The following is a 19,923-nucleotide window of genomic DNA, read 5'->3' on the forward strand; positions in this document are numbered from 1 at the left end:
GTGCGCGGTGCGTTCGTTCCCCCGCGGCGGTGGCGGCGGCGCGAGACGGCTCTTGCGTGAGCGGCGGCGGCCGGAGTGGCCGGCGGCGCGCCGGGCGGGCGGCGGGGCCCGCGGCTGCGAGGCGGGCCGGGCCGGGGTGGGCGCCGCTCTCGGCCCGGGGGGCGGCGGCGCCATGTGGAGCGGTCGCAGCTCCTTCACCAGCCTGGTCGTGGGCGTGTTCGTGGTGTACGTGGTGCACACCTGCTGGGTCATGTACGGCATCGTCTACACCCGGCCGTGCGGCAGCGACGGCAACTGCATCCAGCCCTACCTGGCGCGGAGGCCCAAGCTGCAGGTGAGCGCCGAGGAGGTGCGGCGGCGGGGACTACCTGGGGGCCGGGCTGGGGCCCCTTCTTACCGAGCCAGGTCCAGGACGGCCCCCCAGCCCCACTTGCTCCAGGTCTTGGTGCATGGTGGCTCCGGGAGGGCTCGGGGCGCTGCCCCCTTACCCCTCGTCCCGCCTCTTGAAGGCGCCCGGGTCCCTGCCCTGTTCTGCTCAGCTGCACGCCTCAGTAGCTGGTTTGCAGTGGACACAGCAGATCCCTTCCTGGCGCGATGGGAGCTAAAGTGAAACCTTTTCCCATTTGGTAGCTGGTCAGATTGCCACCGCGGGTGTAGCAGTTGGATGCGTGTTTTCTGCCGGGGGGGGGGGGGAGGGTGGGGGGTCCTTGCAGAGCTAACTTTCTTGACGCTCCTTTCCAGCTCAGCGTGTACACCACCACGCGGTCCAACCTTGGTGCTGAAAACAACGTGGATCTGGTCTTGAACGTGGAAGACTTTGACGTGGAGTCGAAATTTGAGAGGTATGATTGGGGGACAGCGCGTGCCAGTGATGGGGTAAGTGCTGGTAACGTTTAGGTTGTGGAAAAGGCAGCGTCATGTGTAAGGAAGTTAGCGTGGAGAACACTGTTCCCTTCTGTCTCGTGAGTGGGGCGGCTTTTAACTGCCCTCGTTTGTGATACGTAAACTAGCCAAGTTTTGCTCTACGTGAAAGTAGGAGGTGATGAGTTTGTCCCTTAAAAGGTAGCTTCCAGGGGCGCCTGGGTGGCTTAGTCGGTTAAGCGTCCGACTTCGGCTCAGGTCACGATCTCACAGTATGTGAGTTCGAGCCCCGCGTCGGGCTCTGTGCTGACTGCTCAGAGCCTGGAGCCTGTTTCAGATTCTGTGTCTCCCTCTCTCTCTGACCCTCCTCCGTTCATGCTCTGTCTCTCTGTCTCAAAAATAAATAAACGTTAAAAAAAAAAAAAACTTAAAAAAAAAGGTAGCTTCCAGTGTCCGACGGTCCCAGGATGCACGGCAGCCATGGGCGTTTCCAGAGGAGGAGGTGAGGTGGGGGTGACGTGGCTTCCCACAGCAGACAGCTTGTCTCTCTCTTCCTGGCGAAAGTTGCCAGTTAGGTCAGTGTAGTGATGTAAATGCTCAGGTACGAAGAGGGAGCGTGGGAAGTTATACTTGCTGTGTCGTTCTAGTTTTAAGATTTCAGAAGTAGAAGTCGAAAAGCAACCTGCTTGTCCGGGGTCCCCTTTTTTCCTGTGTGTCGTCTGGGTGATTTCAGACAAAATAGCGGGAATGTGCGGTGCGTTGGCACGAGCGTCCTCTGGCCAGCCTGCCCCATTCGAGAGCTGCGGGAGGCAGTGCGGCAGACAGGGGAGATATGTGCGGTTGGGGTCAGCCACTGCCTGCCTGGCCACGTGAGCCCTGTGACCAAGGCGAGTTCCTGCCTTCCCTGAGCGCTGCGAAATGTAGGCAGGAAATGCTGCCCGTGGTTTTAGAAAACAGTCTGTGAGCATCTGCACTTTCAGGATTTCGGTAAAGTCTTTGCAGGTGGGTGCGTTTTCAGTACGTCTGAGCTAAAATTAGTTTGAAACGGCATGATTTATAGAGGTACTTGGGTAACCTGTGCTGTGTGCACATACAAGGCAGCTGACACGCACGTGCTTGTAAAACGGTCGTTTCTTTTGTTTTAGGACGGTTAACGTTTCCGTACCAAAGAAAACTAGAAATAACGGGACGTTGTATGCGTACATCTTCCTCCATCATGCTGGCATTCTGCCGTGGCATGATGGGAAGCAGGTGCACCTGGTGAGCCCTCTGACCACCTACATGGTTCCCAAACCGGAAGAGGTCAACCTGCTCACGGGTGAATCCATCACACAGGTGAGTGTGCCTGTAGGTCACTGACCGACTGAGGCCTGCGCTCTCCCTGTGGAGTTCACACCCACAGGTTTCTGCACGTGCAGCTTACACCGGGAGCTGGGGTGACCGTTGGGAAGGGAAACAGTTTGATGTAGGGACAAGCACGTCTGTCTTTCAGCAGAATTGCTTCCTGTGACTCGCAGGTAAATTTGATGCCAAGTTAGTGACGTAGGCTCTAAGCAGTGCAATGACAGGTTACTTCTCAGGCCCTGGGCCCTCTCAGCCTCCAGGGAGTGTGTGTGCACCCCATCAAGGTGTGGGGCCGCAGCCTTCGCTCACGGCTGGGGGACTCACTGCCCTGTGTGTAGGGCAGGACGGCACTTGGGTGCGTCTTCTCAGTTGTCATTTGTGATTACGGGACAGATACCTGTACTGCACACGTCCCATACCGCTGTGAAAAGCTGTGTGTACGAGGAAACTAGAGCGCCTTAAGTGGTTATGGACGATACTGTGGGTAAAGCAGAGGAATTCTGTCTTTGGGTCTGTGCGGACCAGAAGGTGAGCTCGTTTACAGATGGGAAGCGTCTGTGAGGCTGCCCCATGCTGGGTCTCCTCGGAAGGACTCCCTCGGCTGCTGTTTCTTGGGGGGACTGTACGGCCCCGCCTCTCGGGGCCTTCCTAGGGAGTCAGTGAGGTGGTGGGTGTCAGTGTGAAGTCATCTCTGCAACATGCAAATAAACGTTTGCGGTTCGTATTACTTAGAAAACCATTCTTGACGTAACTTACCGGAGCTGTATTCTATCTATTTTGGTGGGAGATACACGAAATGGTCCTGCAGGGTCGAATTTGTCAGTTAGATCTGGGAGATCTTCCTGGCAGTCGTAGCTCCTTTGCTGAATAGAGCTCTGTGTGCGACTGACGCCCAGCCCTGACCCTGTCTTTGCAGACGACGTGACGGACCGGGCCTAGGGCCAGTGTCCTCAGTCTCGCTGCCAGCTGCAGGGGCTGTGAGCTCCGATTGCCTGCCCCCTCCTGCAGGTGTCCCGGGACTCCCTCTTCTCATGGTCCCCGCTCAGGCTGGGGATCTAGATGACAACCTTCTGGCTCGTGTTAAGAGAAGGAAGTGAGGGGTGCCGCTCTGGGGGAGCGGCGGTCATGCCTCCACCCAGCACTGGGCTTTCCCTGCTGAGCCACTCATTTCCTTTAGCAGCAGATAGAGGCAGAGAAGAAGCCACCGAGTGCCCTGGACGAGCCTGTTTCTCACTGGAGACCAAGACTGACACTGAACGTGATGGTGGACGACTTTGTCTTTGACGGGGCCTCCCTGCCTGCCGACGTGCATCGGTACATGAAGATGTAAGCACCGCTGGGCCCACCGGGGAGGAGGGTGGCTCTTCGCAGCGCACACCCCCGTGCCCAGCCTCGAGCTGGCGGTGCAGGAGTGGCCCCGGTGTGTGGGGTGTGGAGGACACCTGGGGGTCCGTGGCCCACCGGAATCCAGAAATGGGGGCCCGCAGTACTGCCTCGAGCACCCCTGAACCTCTCGAGGTCTTGCTGGTAGAGACTGCCACCAGGGCGTGAGACCGTGTCGTGCTGCACCCCCTGAGACTTTTGTCCCATCTGCGTACTGATTACCTCTGTTAGGACCGCGTGTTTTGTTTTAAATTGACTTGTTTACATTAACTTAAAAAGTAGTCTTTGGATCATTACATTTAGTCATTAGCATCGCTAGTTAATCAAGCGTTGAAATCATGTGAATAATTTAGACCGCCTTGCATTTTGGGGGAGCCCGCTGTTAAAGTAAGATCTGTTACCGATGTCAGGCAGCACCTAAAAATGGTTGCAGTAAAACTTGTCTTCCTTCACGTGTTAGTTGTAAACGTGCTATCGTCGTGAGGGTTTTTTCTTTTTAATGCGTATATGTCATTTTTGAGCGTGCAGAACAGTCACGTAATTAGAAACGTAAACGGTACAAAGGGTCACGGAAAGCCCCCCACTCCTGTTCTCTGGCCCCCACCGCCTCCAAGGTACGGAAGGCAGGTGGGTTTTTATTTCCACTCTCCCTCTGCATCCCTGACCATCCCGCATCCGGGCACAGATGGGCCTGTCACTCTTTTGCGGCCTGGATGGTGTTCCGCTCTGTGGCCACTGGGGTTTCCCTCCCACGGCTGTGACTTCAAGGAAGAACAGCTGGTTAGAGCCCTCGGCTTCTGTGGGCAAGGTGTGTCCTGGGGCTGTGTGCCCAGAGACACCCGAGGACATGGGCGGGATTTCTCCGCGCTGCGTCTCCGAGCCGCGTCTGATTCCTCTAATAGTGAAAGTGTTCACAGTGACTCTGGGAACTGCTTGATCCCCCAGGATCCAGCTCGGGAAGACCGTGCACTACCTCCCTATCCTGTTCATCGACCAGCTCAGCAATCGGGTGAAGGACCTCATGGTAAGTGTGGCTCCTCTGGGCTGCTGTCGCCCCGCAGGAGCTTACTGCGTCTTTCTGACTTGGCAGAGCTGTGCTCCGGGTCTGCCTCTGACTCCCTTCCTGAGCCCCTGTGCTCTCTGTGGTGGAAGGCTCTGGAACAGTTCTGTATTAAGTGCTTGGATGGCAAGTCTCAGAGCTCATTGGAGAGCCGAGTGTCGCTCAAACAGTTCATGCAGGTTTTTCCATCAAGCCCTGGTTGTTTGGCTCAAAGGCACAGATGGGCTCAGAGGGGCTGCTGAGCAAACTGCTCCCTTTAGAGCTGGCCCCACACAGTGTCACCGCCTGTCTTGGAGCCCGCAGTTGTTCCCCCCGACCCCGGGTGGCCCTGGGCAGGGCTGAGTGTGGGAGTGGAGGGGAGCTGGCACCCTGCCCTGCAGGGTGGATTGGAGGGCCAGTGCAGGACGGCTGACTTCCGGGCAGTGACAACAGCAGTGACCGTTGACACGGAGGGTCACCTACGGTGCCCCAGGCACCGTGCCGAGCACTTCACAAACGTCCCGGGGTCTCGCCCCATGGGCTGTGGAGCTGTGGCACGAGCCGGACCGGTCGCCCTCCCCGTGACTCCTGGCCGCCATCCCAGTCTGTGGGCGTTTACCACGCGCTGGAGTCCGTGCTCCTTGCTCACAGACGAGACAGCCTGGGCACGGAGAGCTCGGGTCCCCGTGGGATGCACGGCAGTGAGCGGAAAAGGAGGCACCTGACCCGGGGCCCAGCCTCGCGGGCCCCCGCCCCAGCTCTGCCTCCCGCTGCTGACCAAGGAGCTCAGAAATGACCGTCACACTGAATTGCTGTTCACTGAGGCCCCACGGGGTCCTTAACACGCGGGGTCCTGCGCTTCCTTTGGGGGTGCCACCTAGACCTACGGGGCTCGTCGGCCCCGGGCAGACCGTCATCCTCGCTCCTGCTGTGTGCAGACCTGGGGCCGGGCCAGTTCTGCCGAAGCGCGTGGTCAGCTCTCCGGGGGCCCGGGGCTGCCATGGTGCGGGCAGTGGTGTGGAGAGGCTGCTGGCTGGCTGGGCCGCTGGAGCTCCGAGGCCGCGTCTGCAGGGCACCTGCGCTCTCCTCATCATGTGGGTTTAGTGGCCTCGTGACGTGGCACTGCTATTTGGACGTGGAAACAAGCTCACGGGCCGCCGGCGTTTCCTGTGGCGTCTTCGTGACACGAATGCTTTGTCTGGATCAGGGCTGCTTTCTGGAAGGAACGCCATCTTTGGGGAACAGCTAATCTGCTGGGGTTTAGACAGTGGCACCTGTGTGGGTGGGGTTGGCCCATGCCTGCCTGCCCTGGAGCCAGTGCGCCACTGTGGTGTGAGGGGGCCCGGTGCCTGGGCCTGGTGTCTGGTCAGTCCTGGTTGGGGGGGGGGGGGGGCCCTGGGCCTGGCATCTGGTCAGTCCTGGTTGGTGGGGGGGCCCTAGGCCTGGCATCTGGTCAGTCCTGGTCGGGCGGGGTGGCCCGGCACCTGGGCCTGGCATCTGGTCAGTTCTCGTGGGGGGTGGGGGGGGGGGGCCGGCGCCTGGGCCTGGCGTCTGGTCAGTCCTCGTGTGGGTGGCCTGGTGCCTGGGCCTGGCATCTGGTCAGTCCTGGTCCACTCCTGTTGCTGGACTGGCCACGTCGGTGTTCACCCAGGAGGGTCTGCCGAGTGAGCTCCTGTGGGTGGAATCAGGTGGCACCATGTTCACACGATGGGGCGTGTGGTGCCCGTGGACTCACCGGCCCCTGGAGGCGTGGAAGGCCGCTGCAGCCAGCGTGGGCCGCCGGACCCCACGACCACAGCCGCTCGCAGCTGCCCCTTGCCTCCGCACACACTTAGGTCAGGTGTCACATCTTCCTGAGGCTTTCTGTTGTCCCCTGCGGGGGCAGGCCGACCCTCCACAAGTCAGTCTCTCCGGGAGCATTCAGCCCACACACCGGGGCCCCACGTGCCACCCGCCAGGTTTCCCTTCCCTGCGGAGAGGTGTGGAGGCTCCGTGGAGCCCGTGCCCGGCTCGTCCGCAAGAGCAGGTTCCTGGTGCATGCCGGTGCTGCTCGTGCCGAGAGGCTGGGGTACAGGGCCAAGCCGACACGGGGTTCGAGAGATACGGGGTTCAGGTGGCAGAGGAGACGAGAACACGTTGCTCAGAAAAGCTTTGAGCCCAGGATGAGGGCGAGTGGAGAGAGGTGGGAGCCTCGCCTCCCCCCCACCCCCCGCCCCCTGGGATGGGGAACAGACGGTAGTCGAGTAGGCCCAGGGGTGCAGCGTCGGCCTCCGGTGCACGGAGCCGTGGTCGGTGGGGTGAGCCGTGGGGTGAGTGCCCGGCAGCGGGTGGGGGCAGGCGGCGGACCTGGCGCGGCCAGGGCGCGGCCTCACTGCCCTGCTGTCCTTCCCGCCAGGTCATAAACCGCTCCAGCACCGAGCTGCCCCTCACCGTGTCCTACGACAAGATCTCACTGGGGAGGCTGCGCTTCTGGATCCACATGCAGGACGCCGTGTACTCCCTGCAGCAGTTCGGTGAGGCCACGGGCCGACCTTTACTTCCGGGTCCGGGAAGCCGTGCTCAGGCTCCAGCCTCGGTGCCTCCTGCTGGTGTCCTTGACCGTGGCTCCCGTCAGCGCGTCGGGTTTCCGCTCTCAGTGCTGAGAGCCGTCCTCGTCTGTGGCCGTGAGCGTGAGGCGCGTGTCTGGCGTCGGATGTCGCTGACCTGGCTCGCCTCGTGCTGTTTCCTTTTCCGTTCAGGGTTTTCAGAGAAAGACGCTGATGAAGTGAAAGGCATTTTTGTCGACACCAACTTGTATTTCTTAGCTCTGACCTTCTTCGTCGCCGCATTTCACGTGAGTGGGCGCCGGGCCGGGGGTTTGTGTGGTGCGGCCTGGCGACCTGAGACTTTGTGGCCGCCACGCTGGGGGTCCCTCTCCCGGCTCAGGACGGGGTGTCTGCACCTGGGGCGCTGATCACCTTAAGGACTTGGGGTTTGTCTGCTGGCCCTGGAGGTCATTTTGAAAAGAAATCCAGACTCCACGAGATCAGCAAATGGCTTTGGAAATAAGTATGTCATCGTATAATTCTAGCGCAGTGGTTTCGATGTTGAAAACCCAGCCTTTGCGTAGAATCCCTTTTTGAGCGTGGAGTCTTACAGCTGGTGGAGGAAAGCTGTCCCCCACGTGGCAGCCGTGCTAGATCTGAGGTCAAGGTGGGCAGGCGTGGGCCCCCAGTGCCTGGAGATTGGCTGCCAGTCTGGCTAAACTTCCCAAAACCGTGCTGGGAAATAGTGGTTTTGTTAAAGGAGCAGCGTGTGAGCATGAGCCCGTGTGCACGGCCTGGGCACCAGGTCCGAGCCGGCAGCACCTGGCGAGGGAGCCGGGACGTGTGGCCCACGACGGCGGTCAGATGCCCCGCGGTCCCGGCACGCTGGGTGGGGCACGAGGCCGTGGGTTTCCGAGGTGTGGCGTGTGGCATCCGCCTGGCTGTGTCCTTGCGATCCGGGTCCCGTGCACACCTGTGCTCTCGCTCGGCAGAGACGAGCCGTCGGAGCGACGCGAGCTGGACGTTGCCGTCCTCTTCTCTTTCCAGCTTCTGTTTGACTTCTTGGCATTTAAAAATGACATCAGTTTCTGGAAGAAGAAGAGGAGCATGATTGGAATGTCCACCAAAGCAGGTAGGTGCCCTCAACTTTCGGCCGTTCCCAGAGCGCCGTGTCCTGTTGATGGATACGGATCTCTAGGCTTCACTTTGGAGCTTGGGGTCTGCGGTCGTCTCTGGTCCGTGCCAGTCAGGGAGCCGGCTCTCGCGTGGGCGGCGCCTGCGAGCCTGGACCCTAACGTGGTGCGGAGGGGCTGTCTGTGGCGTGTGAACCCGAGGCCCCACGCCAGGCCCCCCCGGCAGTGACACCAACGCGGGATCTTGGCCTCCATCTGTTTGGCTGCTAATCAAGCGTCTCGAGAGGCAGTTCTTTTCCTTCCACAGAAATGACGTGCCCAGGGGTGGTCCGGGCACCTGGGCTGGCCCCCGGTGTCAGCCGGGTCTCACATCCTCCTGTCCTCTGGTGTTCTTCGGGGGGCACAGGGCCCCTGCTGAGTCCTCCGGCCCTTCCTGGGGAACAGCCGTGAACGGGGCTCGTGGGTCCCCGTCGGTGCACACGGGGCAGCCAGGTGTCCCCCTAGCAGGCACCCACGGGGGTTGGCCCCACCGCTCCTGCCCCGCGAGAGGCCCTTAGGAAAGTGCATGTTTTCAGTCAGTTGTAGCGTTTTGTAAAGTTCGGTCTTCATGGAGAAGGTATAGTTTTTAAAAGATGAGTTTCTCACGGAGCTGGGAGGGAAACAGGTAAGGGGAAGAGATCAAGGAGGCGGGTTCTAATCCCCACCAGTGACCCCTCTGGTCAGCGTGCTCTCTGTGTGTTTGTGTACCTGCACACACGTTTCTGTAGCAAAGGGGAGCTTGCGTTCCGTGCTGTGGCCTCTGTGGTCGCTGTAGAACATTTGCACGTCACACACACCTTGTCTGGTGCAGTGGATGGAGGGGGTGAAACCCTTGAAGCTTTGTGTATGCTGTGGGGGGGGGTACGGGTAGGGGGGTGAGTGTGCACGTGGGGGGGTGGGGGCGTGATGGGACCTGTCAGGTGGGGTGTGGACAGGGCGCGGCCGGCCGCTCAGCGCAGCCCCCTGCCCTGCCCCCAGTGCTCTGGCGTGGATTCAGCACAGTGGTCATCTTCCTGTTCCTGCTGGACGAGCAGACGAGCCTGCTGGTGCTGGTCCCCGCGGGCATTGGGGCCGCCATCGAGGTGAGTCGTGTGGCTGTGCTCGGCCCACCCGGTCCTGAACCACGGGAGAGACGTGGCCCTGCCGGAGGCAGGGAGGGGCGTAGCAGCTGCCGCAGTTCCGGAACGCCAGAGCCCGGCTGCCAAGGGCCCTGTCACTGGGGTTGGAGCTTCTGCCCATCACACCTGTCCACGCGACGTGTTTTACCAGGGCAGGCAGGGAGCCACACGACTTGTGCCGCCCACCGCATGAGGCCGTGTGGGACGTGGTACCCCGTGACAGCCCGGGCCGAGCTGGGCTCGGAGAGCGGTTCCGTGGGGCGGGTGGCTTTGGGCCGGGACACGGCGGGGAGCAGAGGGGGTGGCGGGCTGGGACGTTCTCTGGCCTCCGGGGCTGCCCTGTCCCGGGCCTCAGCCCCGGCCACAGTTCTCCGCCCTACCCGTGCGCCGTGGGCACCGGCACGTGTGGCCGTTGGGCCAGAGACCGCACTTGGTCTGCCCGTGAGCCGTGCCGCGAGGACCCCCCCCCCCCCCTCGTAGCCACCCGTCACAGCGCGGAGACCCAGCTCACCGGGTTGTGGAGGCGGGTCCCCCGAAGACGGCAGGACTCAGGGCAGAGGCGAGGGGCCTTGCAGTGACCACCTGGGAGAAGGGGCCGGTGAATCAAGAGGCAGGAAGGATGGGCCGGGAAGGGGGCCCGGCCCAGAGGACGGCAGCCAGGCCGAGTGCCGGTTCCCTCGGTGCAGAGGGCGGCCGAGCTCAGTGTTGGCGTGGAGCCCGTGAGCACCGGTCAGGCCTGCTGGTGTGACCAGTCAAGGCTAGGGGCGCAAGCAGGCACACACTGGGGTCCGTCACCTCCCGGGGGTGAGTTCTGGGGACTCCTGGGTCTCAGAGCCGTGAAAGTGTGTTTCGCGTTCTTTCTTTCAGCTGTGGAAGGTGAAAAAGGCCTTGAAGATGAGTGTTGTTTGGAGAGGCCTGAGACCACACTTCCAGGTGGGTATTTGTGCGGTAACAACTGTCCCCCCAGCCCATCTGCCCCTGGACGCTCTGTGCCTCCCCCCGCCCCACTCCTCGTCTGCCCCTTGGGTGGTCTGTGGGGGTCCCCTCGCCCCCCCCCACCCTGTCTGCTCCCTGGATGCTCTGTGCCTCCCCTGGCCCCCGTCTGCCCCCCTGGACTCTCTGTGCACCGCCCCTGCCCGCTCCCACCACCCCATCTGCCCTGGACGCTCTGTGCCTCCCCCCGCCCCCCTCCTCGTCTGCCCCTTGGATGGTCTGTGCCTCCCCTCGCCCCCCCCCCCACCCTGTCTGCTCCCCGGACACTCTGTGCCTCCCCTGGCCCCCGTCTGCCCCCCTGGACTCTCTGTGCACCGCCCCTGCCCGCTCCCACCACCCCATCTGCCCTGGACGCTCTGTGCCTCCCCCCGCCCCACTCCTCGTCTGCCCCTTGGATGGTCTGTGCCTCCCCTCGCCCCCCCCCCCACCCTGTCTGCTCCCCGGACGCTCTGTGCCTCCCCTGGCCCCCGTCTGCCCCCCTGGACTCTCTGTGCACCGCCCCTGCCCGCTCCCACCACCCCATCTGCCCTGGACGCTCTGTGCCTCCCCCCGCCCCACTCCTCGTCTGCCCCTTGGATGGTCTGTGCCTCCCCTCGCCCCCCCCCCACCCTGTCTGCTCCCCGGACACTCTGTGCCTCCCCTGGCCCCCGTCTGCCCCCCTGGACTCTCTGTGCACCGCCCCTGCCCGCTCCCACCACCCCATCTGCCCTGGACGCTCTGTGCCTCCCCCCGCCCCACTCCTCGTCTGCCCCTTGGATGGTCTGTGCCTCCCCTCGCTCCCCCCTCCACCCCATCTGCCCCTGGACACTCTGTGCCTCCCCCCGCCCCACTCCTCGTCTGCCCCTTGGATGGTCTGTACCTCCCCTCGCCCCCCCCCCCACCCTGTCTGCTCCCTGGACACTCTGTGCCTCCCCTGGCCCCCGTCTGCCCCCCTGGACTCTCTGTGCACCGCCCCTGCCCGCTCCCACCACCCCATCTGCCCTGGATGCTCTGTGCCTCCCCCCGCCCCACCCCTACCAGCAGTCACCTTGTTCCTTTGTGTGCCGGTCGCCAGCCCATTCTCATGTCCCAGAGTGTCTGCCCTGCGGCTGCTAGCTGTGCCTCAATCAGACGCCACACTCGGGGGCTGGTGATCCTTGGGCCACCTGGCCAGCCTCCGGCTCCGAGCCCCCCCTCGGCAGACATAGGTGGCATCGTGCGGTGGAGGCCGGTCCCCTGGCAGCCCTGAGGTCTCCCGGCGGGCCAGCGTGGGCAGCGGCTAGTGCGGGCCCCAAGTGGGCATCCCCGTCAGGGACAGAGTGCTCCCCCTGCCCTGACGGAATGGGATGCAGGCGTGCCGGGCTCTGGGCGCTCTTCCCATGCCCGCAGGCCAGTGTGGTGCTGCCTGGTGCCCTGTCCCCGCTGGAGTCCAGCACGTGGTGCTGCTCTGGGTTGGCCCTTGCCCCCGGTGACAAGATTTTGCTGCGCCTCCGGGCAGACGGGCTGGGCTGGGGTGCAGCAGCATTTTGGGGTTTGTGGTCCTGAGCCTGACTCCTGCTGGGATGGACCCGGATCCAGGGAAGCTCAACACCCTGTTGAGGACGGGAAACTGGGGACCGGGACAGAGTTTGTCCTGTTGGGAACTGCCTCTGTGAGTCTGCCTTCACTGACCTGAGTGCAGTGCAGGGGTGTGGCCATCACCGTGATTGCTGGGGGGGGTGTGTGGCCCAACAGGACACACTGGTGGGTGTGCCTCTGCACACGCGGCACGTGTCTGGGCCCCGGGTGACCCTGATTGCGGGGAGGTGGCTGTAGGGGGCCGCCTGGGCTGAGCCCCCTGCACCGCACAGCTGGGCTGTGCGCACCTGCCGGTCCGTGTGCAGCTGTCCCCGCCAGCGGCCTGGAACTAACGGGACTGTGTTGGGTTCTGTGACAGTTTGGCACTTACAGCGAGTCCGAGAGGAAGACAGAGGAGTACGACACTCAGGTGAGTGGTGGGGGTGGGAGGGGATGCCAGTCAGCCTGGGCTCTCGGACTTGGGGGCAGGCTCCGGGGCGGCTCCACGTCCCGGCCTCGCAGGAAAGCCGGGCCCGGTCTTCGCGGGCGGTCGGGAGGCCTCCTCCTCTCCTGTAATGAGATTTATTTCTGGGGAGTTTGCGGTACGTGCTGTGATCTCCCGTGGTCACCGAGACCCCGGTGACCCTCATCATCCCCAACACCCCTGTGCGGGTGTAGCTGCAGCTTTTGGGTTGCCCGGAGACGGCTCCCTTGTGGGGACGGTGTTACTTGCCGCTCGGACGGGCACGTGTTTGTGTGCCAGGGCCGAGGCAAAGCTCAGGGTCAGCATGGTGACGAGCCCCAGCCCCCGAGGGCACTCCGTGCACACGGCTCTAGCCGGGCGTCTCCAGATCCGTTTCCCATCGCTCCTGATCAGCGACCGGGTGTTCACAAGCCGGACGGATGCTGTGAACGTCCGTGTGGCATCAGGCCTAGCTTCTGGAGCCTCGTTCTGCAGGCGTCTGCCGTCCCAGCACCGTCCCGACTCGGTTCCCCAAGGTCGTTGGCCTGTGTGCCCTCCTTGCCGGTTCCCCTGTCCGGACTCAGGTCCCCAAGGTCGTGGCCCATGTGCCCTCCTTGCCGGTTTCCCCATTGCAAGTTGGCTTGTCACAGAGGCTCCGTGTTCCCGGCAGGCCATGAAGTACCTCTCCTATCTTCTCTACCCCCTGTGCATCGGTGGCGCCGTCTACTCCCTGCTGAACGTCAAGTATAAGAGGTAGGACGTGCCAGCCTCCGTGCTTCAGCCAGGGACGCCCCTGGGCCTCCGTGCCGGGCCTGCCCCTCCTCCCCCACCCACCCCGCCCGGGAGACACACGGCCCGGCCAGAGGGCACAAGGCCGGCACGTGGTATTCCCCAGGCCTGTTCCCCAGCAGCAGGCACGGAGATGCAGGTGTCCGGGGCCCTGGTGTCAGGAACGAGGGCGGACGTGTCTGGCGAGGGGAGCCTAGGGCGGGTGGCCCGGCCGCTGCGTTCGGGACACGGGAGCCCCGGAGACGCGACCCTGAGGGCTGGGGGTTCTGACGGAGGACACCGGCCAGCTCAGCCCTGCAGCTACCACCTCACGCTTGCGCTCCGGGAAGAGGGCTGTCCCCGCGGGTCCCCCCACCAGCACTGCAGTTTCCGGGGGGACGGGCGCCGCGGGACAGGGGCAGTGATCACGGTGTCTCTCTTGCAGCTGGTACTCTTGGCTGATCAATAGCTTCGTCAACGGTGAGTTGTGGGGATTCGGCTCCGCCAGTAGCACCTGTGGCTGTTCCTTGTGGTTCCCGCACGTGGCCCGTGTGGTTCGAGGACGGGCAGGCAGGGCCTCTGCCGCCAGCCACCCCTGCTCCCTTTGGCGGGGCCCCCCCGACACCTGGTCTGTCTGCGGTGGCCCCGCTCAGGCTGCCCGTGAAAACGGTTTGGGGCGGGCAGGAAGTAACGCCGTCCGACGTGCAATTTCCGAGGGCGGCCACGGGGCCCGTGAGCCCTGTGCGTGGGCTGGGTCTGCATCCTCGGAGGGCACAGACCCAGGACCTGACGGGCCTGGCTTCCTCGCGGGCCCGAGCCGTCTGCGCAGAACACGGTGACAGGCAGCCGCGCTGGGTGGTGGGCGGGGCCGCTGGCAGAGAGCCGGTCTCTGAAGATGGACCCGGGGCCACCCCAGCCTGCCGTCCTTCTCCCCAGGGGTATACGCCTTCGGCTTCCTCTTCATGCTGCCCCAGCTCTTCGTCAACTACAAGGTAAGACCACGCCCTCCCCGCGCTCGCCCGCGTCCTCCCTACGCCGGCCGCTGATCTGCCACGTCTCGCCCCCCAGATGAAGTCGGTGGCGCACCTGCCCTGGAAGGCCTTCACCTACAAGGTCAGTGCCCCCCCCCCCCGCCCCCCCCCCAACTTCTCAGGGCCACCACGCCCAGTGGAGGGGTTTTCTCAACCGCGGGCCCCCTGGTGGTGACTTAGGGACGCTGGTTCTTGAGCTGTCACAGCAGCACGAGACGAAGCCACATTCCTTTTCGGGGACACGCGCGAGAGCGCATACCCCCAGCCACCCCCAGAGGCCCACGTCCACACGCGGACGCAGACGCTGGGCTCGGGCACACCGGCCGGGCTGTGAAGTGCCGTGACACGCTTGTCAGGGCAGGTGGAATTAAGGTGTGTTTTCCTGTTCGTTCTGTGAAGTAAGACGAGTGGCTCCGAGGAGGAAGAAGCCGGGGTGTTCAGGGCAGCCCTCGTGGGGGTGCAGTATGTGGAGAACAGGGGTGCACGAGGGGGCGCCTCGGTGTCCAGCGTCCTTCCGCACTCGCTCCTTTTCTCTTGTCTGTTGTCGCCGGGACCCCGCTGAGCGGTGAGAGGGTGATGGGCCCCGGCCCCTGGGTCGGTAGGCGTTCGTTCGGGAGACCCTGACGGCCGGTGTTCACACCTCCCCCGTCCCGCGTGGCAGGCCTTCAACACCTTCATCGACGACGTCTTTGCCTTCATCATCACCATGCCCACCTCCCACCGGCTGGCGTGTTTCCGGGACGACGTGGTGTTCCTCGTGTACCTGTACCAGCGATGGTGAGTGTGGCCGCCCCTCCCGGGTCTTCCTTGGGCACGGAGGCAGTTTGCAGGTGGCGTGTGTCACCTGCAAGGCCGAGTGAGAGACCACCCCACGGCCTAGTCGGGAAGGACGGGTCTCTGTCCGAGCGACTCGCTCAGTCCCTGCCGCTCACGTGCCCCCCCCAGCGTGGCGGCAGTCACCACGAGCACTGTCTGGAGGGCGCGGAGGGGCCGCCACCCCCGGGGCCTGGGGACGGGCACGGAGCTCCGTCCTGACAGTGAACACACGACAGGCGGGCATGAGGGGACGCCAGACATCCCTCCTGCGGCAACTTAGGGTCTTGCGTCCTAACTGCTGGGACTCCAGCCCCTTCGCAGATGGCAGAGCCCGGGGGCCTCTGTCCTTGCAGGCTGTACCCCGTGGATAAGAGCAGGGTGAACGAGTTCGGGGAGTCCTACGAGGAGAAGCCCCAGCGGAAGCCCCACGCGCATTGAGTCCCCACCCGGCCGCGTGCGGTCAGCCCCCGTGCGGCAGGGCTGGGTTGTCGGCGGAGTATTTTCGGACGCTTCTGGTGGAATCTCCTGGACGTTACACCGTGTGCATTGCCAAAACCTGAACGTTTCCCGTCGCCCCCCGAGTCCCTCTGCGTCGTGTTAGGGAGGGGCTCCAGCGGACAGACTTCTGGCCCCCGCATCAGGCTCTGACCATCGGAGGCTCGGCACGGAGGGTGCGGAGCCCGGGCCAGGGGCCTCTCGAGGTGTCCGTGAGCGCTCCCCACACGCGCAGGTGGCTCTTTAAGTCCATTCCTTGGAGACTGGGATCAAATGGCTTTTTTCCTTTTTGTTTAAAATTTGACTATTTTAAAGCTTAATGTACGTATGTTTCTATTTTAAAATAAATTTCTTTGGCTGTGACGTTTTTCCTGGCCCGGTGGAGCGTGTCTCCTCTGGCTCACTTTTCCTGTTCTCAGAAACCCACGCACGACGTGGGCTCACGTGTGTGCTTGCCACAGCAGCGGAGGTAAAGACCGCCTCCCCAGCTCTCGAATCGCAAACGTTCCTGAATCTCCGGTGTTGAACGTGTTTTGCACGGTCACCACCAGTCCCCCAGACGGTGTTTTTCAGAAATGCTCTGGGTTGAGGCGGAGATGAGCTGCGTGGCCGGGCGGGCCTGTGCTCCGTGTGGTTCTACGTGTCCGTGAGCACGCGGGCGGTGTGTGCCGTGGGGCTGGCTTTGAACTCCGTCTTCTGCTGTGTCCACCCTGGCGTTCTGGGCTCCTCCTCCCAGGGTAAAAGGTGGGGCCAGTCGGAGTCTGAGGAGGCCCAGGCTGAGGGAGCGCGTGTGCGTCCTACCTGTCCCCACAGGCCACGCGCACTGTCGCGGGGGTCTGTTCGCGGTGGAAACCACACGTGCGCGCCACTCGGGAGCCCGCGGCTTCTGGCTCAGCTGTGTGAGCCGCACGCAGTGAGGGTAGGAGAACAGTTCACGTTACCCTGATTCAGTTTCGGTGTGAGCACGCGTCAGGAGCCCGGTAAGGAGCGCACAGCGTCCCCCGGGGACTACCCGCCTGCTGCACCCACAGGGCCAGCTGCTCAGAAGAGTGCAGACGTCCCTGCTGGCTCGGCCTGGGGGCACGGCACCCGCCGGGTGCCGGCTGCGTTGTAAGTGAGAACGTCCAGGTGTCCACCTGTGCGTGGGGCCCGCGGGGCCTGGGAGGTTCCGCCGAGGGGGCCCCTGCAGGTCCCGGGACAGCACCACCAAGTGGCTTTCAACAGCACGCGCGCACACGCGCGCGCACACACACACCCCCACCCCGCCTCGCGGTCGGGTTCCGCCGGAGACCCCGGCCAGAGCCCAGCCTTTCCCAGCTCCTGGAGGGGCCGCGTCCTCTGTCTGGGTCCCCCCCCCCACACCTGCTTCCCGCCTCCATTCTCCCATCCCCCCTCCCCGCACTGTGGTGGCCACGTCCGGCCACGGGGCGATCCAGGGCCGTCCCCCCGTGTCGGGGCCGTACCGCAGTCTCAACTGCCCTTCCCAGGGCCTGGGGTGGCACGCGCCTGCCGCGGTCCTCCGGTGCCTCCTTGGCGCCCCGCCTCCTCCTCCACCCTTGCGTGTCCTGCCGTCCAGAGTGCCTTCTGTGCCCCACACTGCGGGGGAGCACTCCCTCCGTCTCTCTTCACACGGCACAGGGACGGTGGAGCAGGAGCACGTGTGTGTTCTTGTACCCACCACCCAGGTGGGGCTCCCCCATCCCTCCTGGCTGCTCGTCCCCGGAAAGCATTTGGCGACCTTTGTGCCCATCGGCTCCTGGGCCTGTTCCCAGCCCCGCCCAGAATCCCACGCTCGACTCTGGCTGCCTGGCTGCTTTGGTTCAGGATTCTCCCTGGCCTTCATCCCAGCCGTGGCCGTGGCATTCGTTTATCCCACGTAGTCTTTAGCAGACGGTGGACAGACGGCAGGGTTTGGCCCACTTTGGTATTGGGAGTGCGTGGACGTGTCTTCTATGGACACGGGGGGGGGGGGGGGGGGTCCTGGCGAAGCAGAGCCGACGCCCCCAAGCCCCGCGCGGCACACCCGCCTTGCACCGAGTGCTGCCATCTGGTGCCCACGAAGGGCGACCTTACCGAGGCCTGGGTTCGCATTTCCCAGGCAACAGGTGGTGCCGAATGCCTTCTCATGTTCTTCCTGTCCACCTCCACACATTTGTTGGATGAAGGGCCTGTTCTCTCTCTCCCTGTAATCCTGTTTCTAACCGCATTCGCGCCGCCCTGCTGGCCGGAGCGACTTCACATAAGGCCAGGAGTGCGCGTCCCTGTTTTCTGCTCTGGAAAACCTCCCTTTTGTGGCCGCTGGAGCCCCCGGGCCCCGGGCTTCCTTGCTGGCTTTCACCGCTGCCTGCGTCTCTGCTGTGGTGAGAGTCCCACACGGGCATGCTCCTCTGGAAGTTCTGTTCCGTCTGTCTAAAGAATTTGTCCATCTGGCCTAGGTTGCTCCTAGCACCCTCTTGTGCTTCTAGCCTGTGGGGCCGTGTCTGCCCCTCCGCCCCTGGGTGGTCGTGTCCCCACAGACTGGGTGGCGAGCCGCTGGATGACTAAGCGGGCAGGTGTGCCGCGGGAGTCACACGGGCGGCCCTCAGACCCCGCAGCTGGCGGTGGAGCCGGCGGGGGGGGGAGGGGGGTCCTTCTAGAAAACTGTCGGCCTAAACGGCATTTGTTCCATCCTGGAGACGGAGGCTCGGATGCTGAGGCCGCAGGGCCGGCTCCTTCTGAAGCAGAGGGAGAGTCTGTCCCCGCCTCTCTCCTGGGCCGAGAGACGGCCACCGTCCTCCCCACGCGACGTTCTCCCTGAGTGTGTGTCTCCAGGTTTCCCAGTTTGATGAGGACGCAGTCACGTCAGGTCAAGGCCCACCGTGAAGACCTCACCTGGGCCCGGCCGCCTGCAAAGACCCCGTTTCCAAACAAGGTCACGCTCGTGGCCTTGGAGGTCAGGATGCCACCACGACCCTAACACCTTCTGACATAAGCATTTGTATTTTTGTCTTAATTAATCTGCCTTTGTCAGTTTTACTGTTATGGGTTTTTCCAGAAAGAGTAAAAGCTTAGCTTTGCTTGTTCTTTATATTTTGTTTTCTCCTTCACAGATTTCTGCTCAGGTCTTTATTACGGGTTTCTCTGTATGTTTATCCGATGTATTTCGATACCCTCTTCCATACTTTTGGAGATGGTTAATTGGCTCGTTAATTTTCAGCCTCTCTTTTTCTCAAACAAGACATTAAAATTGTGTTTTGGGAGTTTCTACTTCTGGACAGGGAGAGGCAGCAGGGTCCCATCCAAAAGGACAACAGTGGGAAAAAATATGTGAGGTGACTGTCCTGAAAAGCTGGACATCAGACACGGAGGGCGGGGGGTGCGCCGGGGCCCCAGGTCTCCCTGCGAGAGATGGGGCTGGGAGTCTCGGGGGCCGAGGCGACCAGGGTGCTCAGCACCGGTGCTGGATGGGAGGGGGCCGCACGGGGCCCCCTGCTCGTGTGTGTATGTCAGGAAACGACAGCCACTGGCCAGGATCTGAAGGAGTGATCCGTGCAGCTCACACACGAACTGCAGTTGAATCAGCCAGAGCAGAAGCCTCACGAGTCAGGAGCACTTGCAGGGGTCCAGCCTCAGTATTTGGGGGGAAACTTAATCGCAAACTAAGCACTGCTTCTGTCCCACCAACAAAGTTTAAAGACAACATCTAAATGGATCAAGCTGTTTCCGAGGACTTAGCGTTTCCCAGTAAAAAGCTTAAAAATACCCTTCATCCAACAAGGTGAAATTCACAATGTCTGCATCCAAATTACACATCTACAAAGAAGCAAGAAAATGAATCCACAAGGAGAAAAGTCGGTCAGCTGCAGCTGAACCAGATACGGAGACAAGGTTATTGAAGCAGTTGTTAAGCAGATTCTACATGTCCAAGTAGCTAGCTGGGAGATCAAAGAATTTAAGTGGAAACAGGAAAATACATTGGGCAGGATCGCTGGAAGATGAGGTCTTACACGAGAAGAGATTAATGAGTTTTAAGACAGCAACTGTGTGAATGAAACAAAAGAGTGAGGAAAGACAAGAAAACAGCATCCGTGAACTGTGGGGGCACCTTGGGGGCTGCCGTGTGTAAGCAGACCTCCCCCCAGCAAGGGAACAGGAGCTGGGGAGACATTTGAATAAATGATATCTGACAACCTGTCAGATTTGATTAAAAGATTCAAGAAGCTTACCAAAAACCAAGCAAAAGAAACAGGAAGAAAACTAAAAACTGTGCCAGAGAAACAACATGGATGATATCCAGAGGAACAGCAAACAACACAGGAGATTTCTCACAAGAAACAATTCAAGTTAAAAGATATTTTTAAAATACTGAAAGGGAAAAAAGCCTAACTGAATTCTTTACC

The 19,923-nt window shown here is 62.3% G+C and overlaps 1 protein-coding gene across 2 annotated transcripts; it reads left to right on the forward strand.

The window, feature by feature from the left end:
- Positions 1 to 122: 122 nt before the first annotated feature.
- CLPTM1L (CLPTM1 like) lies at positions 123 to 15,928 on the forward strand. Of its 2 annotated transcripts, none has more exons than XM_042998066.1 (17): positions 123 to 334; positions 742 to 842; positions 2,007 to 2,196; positions 3,383 to 3,531; positions 4,534 to 4,612; positions 7,023 to 7,140; positions 7,366 to 7,460; positions 8,200 to 8,284; positions 9,303 to 9,406; positions 10,310 to 10,375; positions 12,351 to 12,401; positions 13,105 to 13,187; positions 13,648 to 13,682; positions 14,139 to 14,194; positions 14,271 to 14,315; positions 14,895 to 15,010; positions 15,403 to 15,928. In XM_042998066.1, the coding sequence occupies exons 1-17, from the start codon at positions 173 to 175 to the stop codon at positions 15,485 to 15,487; spliced, it is 1,620 nt and encodes a 539-aa protein (XP_042854000.1). In that variant the 5' UTR covers positions 123 to 172; the 3' UTR covers positions 15,488 to 15,928. The 2 variants fall into 2 exon arrangements, with proteins under 2 accessions (XP_042854000.1, XP_042854005.1); XM_042998071.1 differs by having other exon boundaries at positions 124 to 334; positions 3,386 to 3,531.
- Positions 15,929 to 19,923: the final 3,995 nt, after the last annotated feature.

Source organism: Panthera tigris, chromosome A1 (genome assembly GCF_018350195.1).
Source record: "Panthera tigris isolate Pti1 chromosome A1, P.tigris_Pti1_mat1.1, whole genome shotgun sequence".
NCBI classification, from domain to species: Eukaryota; Metazoa; Chordata; class Mammalia; order Carnivora; family Felidae; genus Panthera; species Panthera tigris.

What these genes read in the sequence shown, in the direction of transcription:
- CLPTM1L (XM_042998066.1), top strand. Translation starts at nt 173, where the DNA reads ATGTGGAGCGGTCGCAGCTCCTTCACCAGCCTGGTCGTGGGCGTGTTC. An exon ending in TCTTCGTCGCCGCATTTCAC is followed by an intron (nt 7,461 to 8,199) that starts GTGAGTGGGCGC and finishes TTCTCTTTCCAG; the next exon opens with CTTCTGTTTGACTTCTTGGC. An exon ending in GATCAATAGCTTCGTCAACG is followed by an intron (nt 13,683 to 14,138) that starts GTGAGTTGTGGG and finishes CCTTCTCCCCAG; the next exon opens with GGGTATACGCCTTCGGCTTC.